General features: G+C 43.1%; 1 protein-coding gene across 1 annotated transcript in view; it reads left to right on the top strand.

The window, feature by feature from the left end:
• Positions 1-366: 366 nt before the first annotated feature.
• DNTT (DNA nucleotidylexotransferase) overlaps positions 367-16,475 on the top strand; it is a 1,050,501-nt gene continuing 1,034,392 nt past the window's right edge. Inside the window, exon 1 of the mRNA XM_063962018.1 lies at positions 367-576. Within this exon, the coding sequence (XP_063818088.1) occupies positions 371-576 (206 nt within the window). The 5' untranslated portion in view covers positions 367-370. The remainder of the gene's footprint in view (positions 577-16,475) is intronic.

Genomic DNA, 16,475 nt, shown 5'->3' with positions numbered 1-16,475 from the left:
ATTTGAAAACTCCTTTGATCAGTCCCTTTATCCATAACATTAAAGGATGTAATAAAGAAATTAGAAAACTCTTTGATATGCAAATCTACAACATGTTCCTGCCTGTAACTAGGACAAGGAGGGTAATTGCTAGTGGAGAATTGAAAGAACATCTGCCCAAGCTGTTTAGAGTTCTGCAGTCATATGTTTAAATAAAATAATTTTACTTTCTGTTCAAAGTAGTAAATAGCTCTGCAGATGTACAGAACTAGTGCAACAAACCACCGAGCTGGCAGGAAAACTGACATCATTGGGTGGTGATATAAAAAAAATGCAGCTGGCAGTGGAATATTTGGCTCACAATAGATCACACTGGCAATACGTTGATATCATGGATCTAGTCAGACCATTATCTGTGTTAGTTCCTATAAAAAAGAGACCCAAAATTGCTCATGTTCCCTCTTCATTCTGTCGTTATGAAGTGAAATTTAAAGAGTTAGTCCTGTTCCTTGTGGAGAGGAAGATGGGGACAAGCAGGAGGAATTTTCTGATGGAACTTGGAAGGAAAAAAGGATTCCAAATTGAAAACGAACTAAGGTAGGGTGATGGTGATAATTAGATAGTGCGGGAATCCTTTTTGTGAAATGATCTATAAAATAGTATCGTAAAGCTGGGGTTTATGATAATTCGCTTAAAGAAGGCTCAGGAGTTTTTGCAAAACATACTGGGAATTGCAATAAATATATGGTACGCCAATGGCTGAGAGTAGATCTGTGTTTGTTCAGTATTTATAACAATTTTGTACATTTTTATACCTTCCAACATTGGGAGGTTGCAGAATGTAGACCCCCCTTGATGGCCATTTTTCCCGCAGTATCTTCAGCCACATGCCATGGACGCACTTGGCCTGACAGTGTGCACTAGTGGAATACAACCCATAGCCCTGACAAATGGGACAAAAGTCCTGGTCGTGGGACGGTGGTACTGTCAGTTTGGTTGTGAGGCTATACATTTTGTTCCATCGGTCTTTGGATTATACTGTATTTCACTTTATTATTGGCAAGACATAAAGCTGCTTATTAGATGGAGCAGACTTTTTTTTTGGAGGGGGGGAGCAGCAAAAGGTTTGAAAATTACATAATTACCTGGACACACCTGGCTACACTTCTCTAATATTTTTCCAATGAACTTGTAACATCGCTTTTTGCCTGTAGATCTTTCCATGCATAATACTGTTGGTAGAAAAGAGCAAAACATTCAGACTGTCTGCCCTGTTGCGCTTTTGACCACGAAATCTTGAAAGTTACAAAAACTGTACAATGAAATGGCCATTCTGTAGAATCCCACAGCAAAGGCTATTGTATCACCGGAACGAAGTTTCTCTGCAATTTAAGACAGGGGGCCCAAAATACCCATTTTCGAGGGGTACCCGCAAATGATAAATATCCCCTGAATGTATGTAGCCGGGGACCTTAACAGACATTGGAGATATCTGCTGCAGTCTCCTGTTTTTGCTTGCTTAGGTTTCTATGAGGGCTCCTTTATTGACTAATTTACCACTCTCCGCGTGCACATTCCTCGCAAATAGGCCGCGCCAGTGACGTAAATTCATCCCGGTTGAGGCAAGATAAATATTGGTACCCCCATATATAGATAAATATATGTATGTGTATGTATATATATATATATATATATATATATATATATATATATATATACACACACATATATATTTATATGTCTGTGTGTGCGCGCGTTGAGGAGAAAGTTGACGATGTAGATTCTGATGGTGATGTGGTTTGTTTGAATAAGGCACAAGTGGAGACAGTTGTTGGCCATGGGATGAAAAGCCCATTGTCATTCCTGGACAAAATACCTAAAAAGCCACCTCTTTGGTGTGGAATTATTTCTCCACAAATCCGGACAACAGGTGTCAAGCCATCTGTTGCCTTTATCAATCCATAATAAGTAGGGGTAAGGACGTTTACCACCTAGGAACATCCTTCCTCATCTGAGGATGAGGACGACACTTTGCCTCTGTAGAGCCAGTTTGTGCAAGGAGAAATTAATTGCTACTTTTTTGGTGGGGCCCAAATAAACCAATAATTTCAGCCACAGTCAGACCCTGTAGCCAAAATGATTGATTTGTTAAAGTGTGCATGTCCTGTTTATACAACATAAGGGTGGGCGGGAGGGCCCAAGGGCAATTCCATCTTGCACGTCTTTTCTTTGCCACATCATTCCTGCACTATATGGGGTGCTGCCCCCTGCTCTAGCAGTCCAGGGGTGCTGCCCCACTGCTGTTTTAGTCCAGGAGTGCTGTTGCCTGTCTGCTGTGCTGCGTAATTCTCCAGGGGTGCTGCCTATGCTGTATAAATTCAGGGGTGCTGCCGTATAATTCCAGGGGTGCTACTGTACTTGATCCTAGGTGTAAATGAAAGCCTAGAGCAGATATGAAACAAGCTTCAACATCACAAACAGATTTTGAGGAAGTGTTTTCCAATGATACAACATTTGTGGCCAAAATCAGTCAATCTCAGAAGAAACAGAATCATAATCCAGCGCAACTGCCGGAGAGGTAAAGAGAGATTTTCTGCCAGAGCATTAGCGAGAGGTTCTTCTCAATTGTTTCATGTTAGGGACTCACTCAAATGAATGGCTCCAATTAGTCAACCTTAATTTTGATTTATTATCGATGTTCCACATTTTGGGATTATTTATTTACAAGATGCGCATTTGTTGTTCAGGGATTTTCTTTTCCTAAGGACTGCGCAGGGTTATCACAAGACCTTGCGGTGTTAGAAGAACAGAGTTTCAGTGATCCTGCATTGCATCAGCTTTCCATTGCACTGCAGCACTAGATAGGCCAGGAGCTCCTGTGAGGCACAGACAGTTGCTGAAGAAGGCCCAGTATGTAGTCTCATGTTGGCTTATAGCCAGGAAAATGTCTGGCTTGCATGCTGTGGACACAGAGGTTATACTTATAGTATGAAATTATTTTCGACTGTAGAGTGGTAAGCTTCACTAGGGCAGGGGCTCAATAACAAAAAATTCACTGCACAGTCCTGCTTAGCACTGTACCGAACCCACCCAAACTCAACTTGCCCTATCCGGGGCTGCTGTGGGGACTCAGGAGGGGCTGCTAAAACATATAAGGGGCTGCTTTATTTAAAAATGAAATATGATTAAATAAACAAGACACACAGGTATGCTCACGTGTGTAACTGGGACACACAGGTTTGCTCACATGCGTGTAACTGGGAGCTGTGAAAAACAAAAATAAGGCATCTGCCACAAAATATGTAAATAAAAAGGCAATAAAAAAAATTGAAAAATAGAAACCCACAAGAATTTCACAAAATAAGTCTCCAGACTCTGTGGAGGAAAAATATCCAATCTTGATTCTGTGGTATACACCAGTTTATTTGCATCCCAGCATTAAATCCGAGATTATCTTAATCCCTGAAAATGGAGAAAGGGTTACAAATTCGGAGGCTTTGGCCCCTAGTTTTTCAGTTTGTCCAGTAATGTGGTAATTATATATTTGCTTGGTTGAAGATCTTTCCGTTTCACACCAATATAGGAGTGGAGGTGAAAGCCTCTATGTTGTTCCTGATTGCATGTGCCTCTCTAATTTTTAATCACCTTCTTGACACTGTCCCCTTCCTCTTGCCTCTTCTCATAATGTGAAAAGTCATCAAAGAAGGAGATGGTATGTTTGTAGCCAGCTATGATTCGGAGAAATTGGCAAGTGTTTTTCAAGGAGGACCACCTGTTGCTGAAATGGTGGGTTTATTAAACTGTGCATATCCAGTTTAAACAACATAAGGGTGGGTGTGAGGTCCAAAGGACAATTCCATCTTGTGCCTCTTTTTTTTCATTGCATGATGTGCTCTTTGGGGCCTAGTTTTTAAAACTGCCATCCTGTCTGCCACTGCAGTGCCACTCATAGATGGGCCAGGTGTTTGTGCCGCCCATCTGTGTCCCTTAGCTTAGTCATCCAGCGACCTTGGTGCAACCTTTTGGCCTAAAAACAATATGGTGAGGTGTTCAGAATAAACTGGAAATGAGTGGAAATGAATGTTATTGAGGTTAATAATACCCTAGGATCAAAATTACCCCCAAATTCTGTGATTTTAGCTGTTTTTATGTTTTTTTAAAAAAAACATCCAGATCTAAAACCAAAACTTAAAAGGGTGGTTTTGGCAAAACCAATGCAGATCCAAAACACGAACGGAGATCCAGATCCAAAACCAAAACCTGAAAAGTGTCCGCCGCACATATCTAATATATATATATATATATATATATATATAATATTAATATTGTACATTCTATTAAAATATGATTGACCACTATGCCTGTCTTTTGCGCAATATAATGATTCCTTTATTATATCTGTGGAGTGCTGCCTGTTCCATGCACCAATGGGGTGTCTATACTCCTAATTTGCAGGAACACATTCATCTTTCTCTATCTATCTACAGTAGCTTTTTTGGGTCTGATTCAGAGGTGAACGCAGTTGTAGCTGCGACTGCATCTTTTGCCGCAGAGCATCTGCAATATTATACTAATATCATAAGCGATTAACTTCCTACTGAGACGCTCAAGTGCTGCATTGCAAATTCCTGCACCAAAGTACCATCGGACACTAGAGCAGCCCTATGGAGGTGCAGAATGTCCATCGGAACATTGCCGCCGATGCCAGTGCATCTGCGTCTTTGGACTGAATTAATTCTGCCCCTGCCGGTGGGTACAATCAGGATGCATGCACAGTGTGACTCAGATGCATGTGCAGATGGAAAACATTGGCTGCTCCAACATCGGTGCTGCATAAACCTCTGAATCAGGCCCACTATGTGTGTATGGGAATGTAGTGCTGACAGCTCAGGTACTGAGGGGAAAGTCTACTTACAGTATCACCGTCTAGAGATGGAGAAAAGTTTGTTTAAAAAAAAAAAGTGATAAATATCTCTTGTCCAGTTTATATAAATATCGTCAGGAGAAAGCCCCCATTAGATTCTACAGGGGAGGCAGTGTGTTTAAAGAAAAAGTTTTCACTGCATATGGAGAAAACATAAATATCACATTTTCCAGCAGATATGCTGGAAAAATTAGATAATTATATTTAATAAATATAGCCCTAAGAGAGGAGTATGCACGCAGATACTCTCTCAATACAGAATGTAAGGGGCAGGGGGCATCAGAGTAAATAGGCTGAGGGGAAGGAAGTAGGAACAGAGGCACTGTCTCCGCCCTCTTGCAATGTGATTGTGTAGTGACCCACTGAGCATTCCATGCACTCAGCAGAGCAGCAGAGTGGATGAGACTGTAACTCCTCTGAGACATAAGCACTCCCAGCTCCCCCCCAGCCGATCCAACACCGACTGCCGATGATCCCTAGTGGAGCAAACAGTGCATCTCTACAGCATATTTTTGCCTATCACTTGTAATATAGTATTTATTTGCCCTGATGTTCTTTGCTATTTGTTATACACAGTGGAGGTAGGCGAAAAATCAATATCAGCTATGACTTTTTTACACAGTGCTATTGCAGCTTTATGCTAGGGTCAATGGGCATACTACAAGCAGTTTGAGGTCTAAATCCTCTGTCATTGGCTCTCCCTCTTGTGCAGCAGCAGAACCAGGCAGCCAGAATGAAAGCAGGACAGTATGCAGTGCAGTCAGAGACACAGGAGTATCAGATTTTTATGAGCTATTGACTGAGCTTCCCGTCCAGGTGAGAGCTAGGAGGGGGGAGAGAGCTGAACGTGACCCAGAGATCCAGCCTTCTCCTCCTTCCCGCCTAGGTCCTGTGTAACCTGTTATTTAATGAGAGCATTCAGGTCTAAAGAGGGAGACACACAGAGTCCTCCTGAGTCCTGCATACCTTCCAACTTTTCTGTCCTGTGAATCGGGACCGGGCGTGGCCTTGGGTGGGATGGTAGTGGCTTCACAGCACGGACTCATTTTCAGGCATTTTGGGGGGGGTGCCTAGCGCTCTCCGAGCAGCTGGGCAGCCCCCGGCTCACCTCTCTGCACTGTATAGATATGCATACGCAAAACATCTATTTAGAGATCAGTTGCTGCTTTGTAGAGCAGCGGGTGATCAAAGGCTCCCCCAACTGCCCCCTCACTATGCGGGACACTGTGTCCCATGGGTTGTTAGTAGAGATGAGTGGGTTCAGTTCTCAGAAAACCGAACCCACCCGAACATCCTGTTCCCAGCCAGTTTTCGAGTCCGGCTCGGGACTTCCCATCAGACTCGGGAACCAGAACAAGGCAAAACGTCATCATCCCGCTGTCGGATTGTCGCAGGTTTTGGATTCCATATAAACAGCCGTGCATCACCGCCCTTTTCACTCCGTACTTGGAGAGTGTGTTAGGGGTGCTGTCCTGGCTGTCACTGGTGTTTCATGTGCTGTTAGGGGTGCTGCAGCTGTACATGGGTGTTGCTGTCCTGGCTGTCACTGTGTTGTACAGGGGGCAGGGGCACTGTCCTCCTGTATGTTGTTAAAATACAGGGGCGCTGGCCTTGTCTTGTACGCTGCAAAAATTCAGGCTTGCTGTTGTTAAAATAAATGTACACTGGCCCTGTCTTGTATGCTGCAAAAGTTCTGGTGTGCAGTAAAATTAATGTTCATTGGCCCTGTCTTGTATGCTGTAATAATTCTAGGGTGCAGTGAAAATCAATGTACACTGGCCCTGTCATGTATGCTGAAAAAATTCTGGGGTGCAGTGAAAATCAATGTACACTGGTCCTCTATGCTGTAAAAATACAGGGATGCTGCTGTTAAAATAAAAGTACAATGGTCCTGTATGCTGTAAATATACAGGGGTTCTGTTGTTAAAATAAAAGTAAACTGATCCTGTATGCTGTAAACATACAGGGGTGCCTCTGTTAAAATAAAAGTAAACTGGTCCTGTATGCTGTAAAAATGCAGGGGTGCTGCTGTTAAAATAAAAGTACAATGGTCATGTATGCTGTAAAAATACAGGGGTGCTGTTAAAATAAAAGTACACTGGTCCTGTATGCTATAAAACTACAGGGGTGCTGCTGTTAAAATAAAAGTACAATGGTCATGTATGCTGTAAAAATACAGGGGTGCTGTTAAAATAAAAGTACACTGGTCCTGTATGCTGTAAAAATACAGGGGTGCATTTAAATAAATGTACACTTGTCTTGTTTGCTTTAAAATTACAGGGGTGTTTTGAAAATACAGGGGTGCTGGCACTGTCTGCGGTTGCGATGTCTAGGCCTGACCTTCACAACACTGTATGGGAAGAGGAGGCTCCTACCACCATTTGCACGCCCTCTGCAAGTGCTGAGAGGAGCTCCGCCAGTCCAGTTGCTGAGATTGAGGGTGTCACTGTAGAAGTACACCAGGGTGAGGAGGATATGGGTGTAGTTGGCGCTGCGGAGGAAGTTGACGATGAGGATTCTGATGGTGATGGGGTTTGTTTGAATAAGGCACCAGTGGAGACAGTTGTTGGCCATGGGATGAAAAAGCCCATTGTCATGCCTGGGCAAAATACCAAATTAGCCACCTCTTCAGTGTGGAATTATTTCTCCACAAATCCGGACAACAGGTGTCAAGCCATCTGTTGCCTTTATCAATCCATAATAAGTAGGGGTAAGTATGTTAACCACCTAGGAACATCCTCCCTTATATGTCACCTGCAGCGAATTCATCAGAAGTCATGGTCAAGTTCAGAAACTTTGGGTAATAGCGTAAGCAGTCCACTGACACCTAAATGATGTGGTTTTGTTTTAAATATTATTTCTCTGTGAGGATGAGGATGTAAACACTGAAGGGGGGAGGGATCTGAGGATGAGTACGACATCTTGCCACTGTAGAGCCAGTTTGTGCAAGGAGAGATTAATTGCTTCTTTTTTGGTGGGGGCCCAAACAAACCAATCATTTCAGCCACAGTTGTGTGACAGACCCTATCGCTGAAATGATTGGTTTGCTAAAGTGTGCATGTCCTGTTAATACAACATAAGGGTGGGCGGGAGGGCCCAAGGACAATTCCATCTTGCATGTAATTTCTTTGCCACATCATTCCTGGGGTGCTGCTCTATATGGGGTGCTGCCCATCTGCCCTATCAGTCCAGGGGTACTGCCCCACTGCCATGTAAGTTCAGGGGTGCTGTTGCCTGTCTGCTGTGCTGTGTAATTCTCCAGGGGTGCTGCCTATGCTGTATAAGTCCAGGGGTGCTGCCGTATAATTCCAGGGGTACTGCTGTACTTGATCATAGGTGTAAATGAAAGCCTAGAGCAGATAAGAAACAAGCTTCAACATCACAAACAGATTTGTGAAAACATAGCCGCAAAGGTGGAAATGGAAATTGCTATTTTGACGAAGTGTTTTTAAATAAAGTGGGGAGAGACCACATATGTGGCCAAAGTCACTGTGACTCAGAAGAGACTGAATCATAATCCAACACAACTGCTGGAGAGGTAAAAGTGATATTTTCTGCCAGAGCATTAGAGAGAGGTTCTTCTCAATTAATTCATTATAGGGACTCACTCAAAGGAATTGCTCCAATTAGTCAACCTTAATTTTGATTTATTATTGATGTTCCACATCTGGGATTATTTATTTAGAAGATGCGCATTTGTTGTTCAGGAATCTTCTTTTCCTAAGGGCTGCGTAGGGTTATCGCAAGACCTCACGGTGTTAGAAGAACAGAGTGATCTTGCATTGCATCAGCTTTCCATTGCACTGCACCACTAGATGGGCCAGGAGCTCCTGTGAGGCACAACAGTTACTGAATAAGGCCCAGTATTGAGTCTCGTGTTGGCTTACAGCCAGGCTGAAGCATGCTTTGGGCACAGTGGTTAGCATTGCTTCCTCCCACAGTCCTACTTATAGTATGAAATGAGTTTCGACTGTAGAGTGGTAAGCTCCACTAGGGCAGGGGCTCAATAGCAAAAAATTCACTGCACAGTCGTGCTTAGTACTTTACCAAACCCACCCGAACTCAACTTGCCCTATCCGGGGCTGCTGTGGGGGCTCAGGAGGGGCTGCTAAAACATCTAAGGGGCTGCTTTATTTAAAAACAAAATATGAATAAAATAAACAAGACACACAGATATGCTCACATGCGTTTAACTGGGATACACCAGTGACGTGCAGTGGGGTGAGGCAGAGCTTTCCTGTCATACTAATGTTTGTGCCAGAGTTTTGACTGTATAAAGTATATGAAAAATATAAAGAATATGTTTGAAATATCTTCTTTGTATTATTCTAATAATTTTTATAGCCAAAACTCTGGAGTAAAAAGTCTTTGGCAGGTGAGGCAGTGCCTCACCTGGCTAACTTTTCCAGCACATCTCTGATCAAAACTCACCAAATTTCCAGGAGTTTATACTGCAGCACCTGTGTATAATGCCCAGATGTATGCTTTGGCTCATATATTGCATGTAAATCTGGCTCGGGTGGTTGTCAGTGCCTCCTGAGCTATTTATGCTCACATGCGTGTAACTGGGAGCTGTGAAAAACAAAAATAAGGCATCTGCCACAAAATATGTAAATAAAAATGCAATAAAAAAAATGGAAAAAAAGAAACCCACGAGATTTTCACAAAATAAGCCTCCAGACTCTGTGGAGGGGAAAATATCCAATCTTGATTCTGTGGTATATACCAGTTTATTTGCATTCCAGCATTAAATCTGAGATTATTTTAATCCCTGAACATGGTGAAGGGGTACAAATTTGGAGGCTTTGGCCCCTAGTTTTTCAGTTTGTCCAGTATGTGGTAATTAATAATTATATATTTACTTGGTTTAAGTCCTTCCCGTTCCACCCCAATATAGGAGTGGAGGTGAAAGCATGTGTGTTGTTCCTGATTGCATGTGCCTCTCTAATTTTTAATCACCTTCTTGACACTGTCATCTTCCCCTTGCCTCTTCTAATAACGTGTTTGTAGCTAGCTCTGATTCAGAGAACTTGGCAAGCTTTTTCCAGGGGGACCACCTGTCGCTGAAATGATGGGTTTATTAAACTGTGCATGTCCTGTTTAAACAACATATGGGCAGGTGGGAGGTCCCAGGTGGGTTTGAGAGCCCCCTCCAAGACAATTCCATCTTGTACCTCTTTTTTTTCATTGAAGTATGTGCTCTTTGGGTCCTAGTTTTTAAAACTGCCATCCTGTCTGCCACTACAGTGCCACTCCTAGATGGGCCAGGTGTTTGTGCCGCCCACTTGTGTCGCTTAGCTTAGTCATCCAGCGACCTTGGTGCAATCTTTTGGCCTAAAAACAATATGGTGAGGTGTTCAGAATAGACTGGAAATTAATGTTATTGAGGTTAATAATACCATAGGATCAAAATTACCCCAAATTCTGTGATTTTAGCGATTTCAGATTAGCATACAACGCTAAATCATACATATCTACTTTCCTGGACCGGCCAGGAAATTCCTAAAAATTGTGTGGCACTCAGAAAAGAGGGCAAGCCTCTAGCAGTCTGCTTGCACCCCCTGCATCCTACCCAGCTCTAGCCAGCTTACTCCCATAGTCGCCTGCTAAGGGAGGAAAGGTGGGTGGAGTGATAATGCGATTTGTGTCATTGTAGCCCCGCTGCTGCTTTACAATTCTGGTTATGTGGCATTGTAGCCACTCTCCCAGACCGCCCCTTTTTTAGAGCCCCACCCCCTGTTGAGCCGACCTGGCTGCTCCCTCCCTGAGAGATCGGCCTGAAAGTTTGCAAGTATGCTCTGAATCAGGCTTTATGAGAGCAGTATCCTAAAACCATTGTGCTACACAATTAACAAGGAAAGCTATTTTTATGGTTTAATAGAACCAGAATAATAGGTTTTTAAGAGCAGCCAAATGCAGGGAGGAGCTACCAACGTAACTGACTGTGAGCAGCGGGACCTCTCACATTCCTCCTGACACACAAATAGAACATACATCACATCTACATTATCCACAAATATTTTCCCTGCTCTGCCTATTTGTCAGAATCATAATTATGGACCTAATTCAGAGATGGACGCAGATTGCTGCATACGCAGCAGGATCTGCATCCATCTCCTCACATGATGATGGTCGCCCAGCACAGGGCAAAGCAGCCCAGCATGTGTGGCGCCGCCTCCCGATGCGTCCACAATTAAATGCGGACGTGTCGAATTAAGGTTGCCACTGGCAGCACAGCCTGGCTGCGCTGTCAGGCGGTCCCACAATATTTTTTGTAATCAGAGCGGCTGCAAGTGACGTCACGTAGCCTCCCAAAAACACTCCCAGATCGCCCCCATTCAGCCTGCCCCACCCGTGAAAGGCTGTGTAGAGGCCCCCCCCGCCGACCGCTGCTGTCAATCGCATCCTTCCAGGATGCAGACGCAAGCTGTAGGGTCATGCACGCGTCTAAATGACCCTCTATGTGCACAAGTCTCCTACTTTTCTGTCTAGCTCATTTCCAGGTGACTGTTCTCCTCATTGTCCTTGAATCTGCTCCTCCCCCTGCTGGGCTGTGTGGGTTTCTGGATGCACCTAGAAATGTGCATTGATTAAAGAGAAAAACACTTAAAACTTCACTCTGCCAAGACTTTAGGACAACACCTTTTATTAATTTACATTTTTCTTATGTCTACAATGCTGCTCGGTTGTCCTTTTACCTGAAACCTGATCCCTGATCACATGTAATGCATGTACAATATTGTACACACCATCTAAAGCTGTAAAGCAAAGCTCCATTGAAGCAACCTGTGTTGTGCGCATCAGAACAGACTTCTGCCAGCACTGACAATTGCTGTGTAATCTGTCTCCTGGCATTCGGACACTGTCCTGCTGTCCCACCCACGGATCACAGTGACCTGCGGGTTGGGGGGCAATTGGGGGAGCCTTTGATCACCTGCTACTCTGTTCTGCAAAGCAGCAAATGATCTCTGAATAGATGTCATGCGCACGCACCTACATCATGGCCCTGACCTCCATAGTACCAGGGTCATGTGATACTGTATGAATGTCAGCACCCCATGCCTGACCACTTTAAGCATATAGAAATCACAGCTGGTACCCAGGAGCCCTGAGTCTAGCAGCAGTTATAACTGCTATTACTCATATTGCTTCGCTGCAGTTTACCAATTAGAGTGCCAGGTAACATAAACTACAATCACAATAGAATACAGTAATGGTTGCTTCAAATGTAAACTATTCAAAACGTTGGCACAAGCTGAAAATTATGCAGAACTTATTCTCATGTATTTATGAGACCAATTAAAAAAATACTTATAAAATAGAAGCCACATTATTATGACCACCAGCTACTATAATAACCGGAGTACCCGCCACGTGCAGCATGGACAGCAGCTAGACACACGCCTGGTAGCCCCCAGGTTAATTTTGTTGGTGAGCTGCTCCACCGTAGCGTGTTGGTAAGCCCTCACGCACCTTCCTAGCTGATGTTCACCTCTCACATCAATGGCACGTGGTGCTCCGCAGTTTCCACGTTGGTTATGCGCAATGCCGCCATTTGTCCAGCCACGATACACCTTCACCACAGCAGCATGCGAACAGTTCACAATCTGCGCTTTTTCAGAAATACCGCCACCCTTGGCCCAAAAGCTGAAAATCGTCCCTTTTTGCAGCTCGGATAAATCGCCCCTTTTACCAATAACAGCGAGTGATATGTGTGCAGACGGACTATCGCACACCTTATATAACTACCAAGCCAGCGCATGACACGTGACATACTTCATGGGCTTATGCGCTGCTGACGTCGAATGTAGGAGGTGGTCATAAAAATAGGACTCGACCTCGTATGTTTATATACTGACTACTGGAGCAATCTTGGTTGCCTTCAACACAATATACAAAGTTTTCTTATTTTTTTTAAACATAAGCTTTCATTGCCCAAGTACCTGTCAGGACAATATGAATGTTTGTCAGCCGCCTTTGTACCAAACTGAAAAACGCAGTTTGTTGTGTATAATTTTGTAGCATCTGTTATTTTGCCATTTATGTCTACAATTTGTCCTTTTTGCTGTGTTTAGCCCAAGCAGGCACAGCTGTACAGGTTGTAATGTAATGAACGTACAACTCCATTACTTTCCCTACCACAACAGTAAGTTTATTGATGGCAATATTCCCAGCTTTGCAGCCTGGGCAACAATTAATGTGAATTTTTTATATAAACTAGATAAACCACAGGAAACAGCCGTTCCGTCTCCAACTGATTTTCTTTGTACAGGAAAAATAACGGGTGAGCAGTATTTACTGAGAATGTAACATAACACTTACGGTAATTGTATCAAAAGAATAGGAAATAAAGTTTTCTTTGTGGAGTGTTATTGCGTTCACTGTGTAACCAGGGGAAGAGGCCGTGAGGAGTAAACTAGAGAGGCCTCCTATGCACTTCTGCTAATCCCTGAAGTTAATTTGCGTTTGGCTGCAATATTTGTTAAGGACAATTAGTATAATTTGCAGAAGCGTTGCTACAGATGTGTACGGTGTGGAGAAATGCACAATATTGTGGCAAATTTTAAATGGTTGTCAGATGCCTCCTCTCCAGGCAACAGGCAAGCTGCTAAATGCTAACGTTCAGGGTGGCGGTGACAGCACTACCCACTCTGCATTTTACGGTCCTGATATCAGCTCAGCTTCAGAATTAAAACTGGAATTTAAATTGACACCCATGTAGAGACCAGCTTATACACGTGCGCACAGTAGATTTGTAGGTGCATGTATCAATTTTGTAGTTTATAAGTATCTCACTTAGATAAAGTACAGACCAGCTTTACCTGGGAGCACAAACTAATTGTTTTTAGTGATGATCTGAATGTGGTGCAAAATTACATATGAACAATGGGGGTCATTCCGAGTTGATCGCTAGATAAAAATGTTCGCAGCGCAGCGATTAAGTGAAAAAGCGACACTTCTGCGCATGCGTATGCGACGCAATGCACACATGCGACGAACTTACACAACAGCTGATGTAGTTTTACACAATATCTAGCAAAGCTTTTCTTTCGCAATGTCCGCCGCAGAGTGATTGACATGAAGTGGGCGTTTCTGGGTGTCAACTGACCGCATTCAGGGAGTGTTTGCAAAAACGCAGGCGTGCCAGGAAAAACGCAGGCGTGGCTGGGAGAACGCAGGGCGTGTTTGTGACGTCAAATCCGGAACTGAACAGTCTGAAGTGATCGCAAGCGCTGAGTAGGTCTGGAGCTACTCTGAAACTGCACATTTTTTTTTTGTAGCCGCTGTGCGATCCTTTCGTTCGCACTTCTGCTAAGCAAAAATACACTCCCAGTGGGAGGCAGCATAGCGTTTGCACGGCTGCTAAAAACTGCTAGCGAGCGATCAACTCGGAACAACACCCAATATGCCTTAAATGTACAGAGGGTACAATTACTTATTGTTGCAATAATGTCATTTGAATTTGCCATGCACCTTTTATTGAATAAACTGTTGAAGAAGCTAGTTAATAACTGACGAGTCTGGCTACAAATCTGTTTGTAAATATATTTCTCCTGATAAAGTTATTTTGGGTGAATGTGGTGCTGCAGTATGGTGCTGGAAGGAGCGAAGTACAAGCTTGGAACAAACTTCCAGAAACTTTGGCTGTAAAAACAACAGTAATAACCACAAATATACCCAATAATCCACATTTTAGCAAATTTCTACATTTCTGTTGGACAAAATGCGCGTATTTTGCGTAGGTATATTGTTCATATGAAATTTTGCACCACATTCAGATCATCACTAAAAACAATTAGTTTGTGCACCCTGGTGCTCCCAGGTAAAGCTGGCCTATACTTTAGCTAAGACTTATAAACTACAGTATGGATGCATGCACCTACAAATCTACTGTGCACCCGTGTATAAGCTGGTCTCTACATGGGTGCCAACTCAAATTCCAGTTTTAAGTCTGAAGCTGAAAATGATGCAAATCACTGAATACATCAGAAACAATTTTTTGTAAAATGATTTTTAGTCGACATAGACAATAAAACTGTTTTTTTCCCCTGTGGCCACATTAACACCTAGATTTATCAATCCTTGGGGTGTGATAAATCACACAGTAATAAAGTACCCACCAACCAGCTCCTAGCTGCCATATTACAGGCCGTGTTTGAAAAGGGACAGTTAGGAATCGATTGGTTGGTACGTTATCACCGTGCAATTTATCACTCTCCAAGGCTTGATATATCTGGCCCTAAGTATTAGGACAGCAGTATTAACAGCCACCAATACTAAGTCAGTCACTGGCGCCTGACATTTGCACGCAGTTGGTATACAGATTGAGCCCTCCTCATCTTTACCTTTAACAGGATTAACTGAGCCAGGCAGTCGGACTTAATCTCCTGCTGTAATGACTTAATCCTGCTGTATTGTTCTCTCTTATTGTATTGCAACGGAGAACAATAGATGAAAGGCTTATGCTAATATACCTTGGTGCACCTAGGCGCAGCAGAGAAGCCTAGATGAGCGTGGCTCCATCTGTAGATGACAATGTCATACTGCCATAGCTGGGATCCAGAACAGCATTTCATAGATGTTGCCCTACAGAGTGCTATAACTAGACATTTTGGTGCCCTGTGGTAGAAAGGGAATTGGTGTCCCACCCCATATTCAAAATAAAGACAGTGCTTTCTGGAGGCATGCACCAAAATAATAGGGGTGTGGATTCATGGGGGAGGGGCCATGGCTTCATGGAGCAGGGGAGTGGCCTCAGAATAGTCCCAATTCACTTTACACCACACAGTTGTACTCTTTATACGCATTACACCACACAGTTGTACTCCTTATACGCATTACGCCACACAGTAGTAACTCTTATACATGTTACGTCACACAGTAGAGCTCCTTATACATGTTACATGACAGTAGAGCCGCTTATACATATTACGCCACTGTAGAGTCTCTTATACACATTATGTCACAGAAGACCACATTATACACATTACATCACAGTAGAGCTGCTTATACATGTTACGCCACAGTAGAGCTCCTTATACATAGTACATGGAACAGCTCCTGTGCCTGGCAGAAATCCCTATGGAGTAAAGATGTGTACTGACCCCCATGTTTTAGATCAGTATTAGCTTCATGTTTTGGTTTTGCCAAAATCAAACACACGTATTTTGGTTTTGCATCTGTTTTTTTTTTTTTAATCAAATAATTTGGGACTTTTTTTCCTATAGTATTATTAACCTCAATAACATTAATTTCCAGTCATTTCCAGTCCATTTTGACCACCAACATAGGCCAAAGACTGTCTGGCTAAACTAAGCAAAAGAGCAGCGGCACAAACACACGGCAGTTATTTCTGTTTAAAAATGTTTTACAAATTAGCAATGTATTAGCAATAACCAATTGAACCAACTCGCAAGTACTTTCAATAGAAAACACAGAAATTAACTGAGAGTCATGTATGGAATATCATTGCTCAAAAGTAGTAGTAGTTAACAAACAGGAAAGAAAAAAACCTAAACCATGTGTAAATTATCAATAGCACATGTCCCACGCACATGCCTATTCTCAGTGC

Source organism: Pseudophryne corroboree, chromosome 3 (genome assembly GCF_028390025.1).
Source record: "Pseudophryne corroboree isolate aPseCor3 chromosome 3, aPseCor3.hap2, whole genome shotgun sequence".
NCBI classification, from domain to species: domain Eukaryota; kingdom Metazoa; phylum Chordata; class Amphibia; order Anura; family Myobatrachidae; genus Pseudophryne; species Pseudophryne corroboree.
The sequence above is the reverse complement of the archived record's forward strand: the minus strand, read 5'-3'. Positions and strand labels throughout refer to the sequence as shown.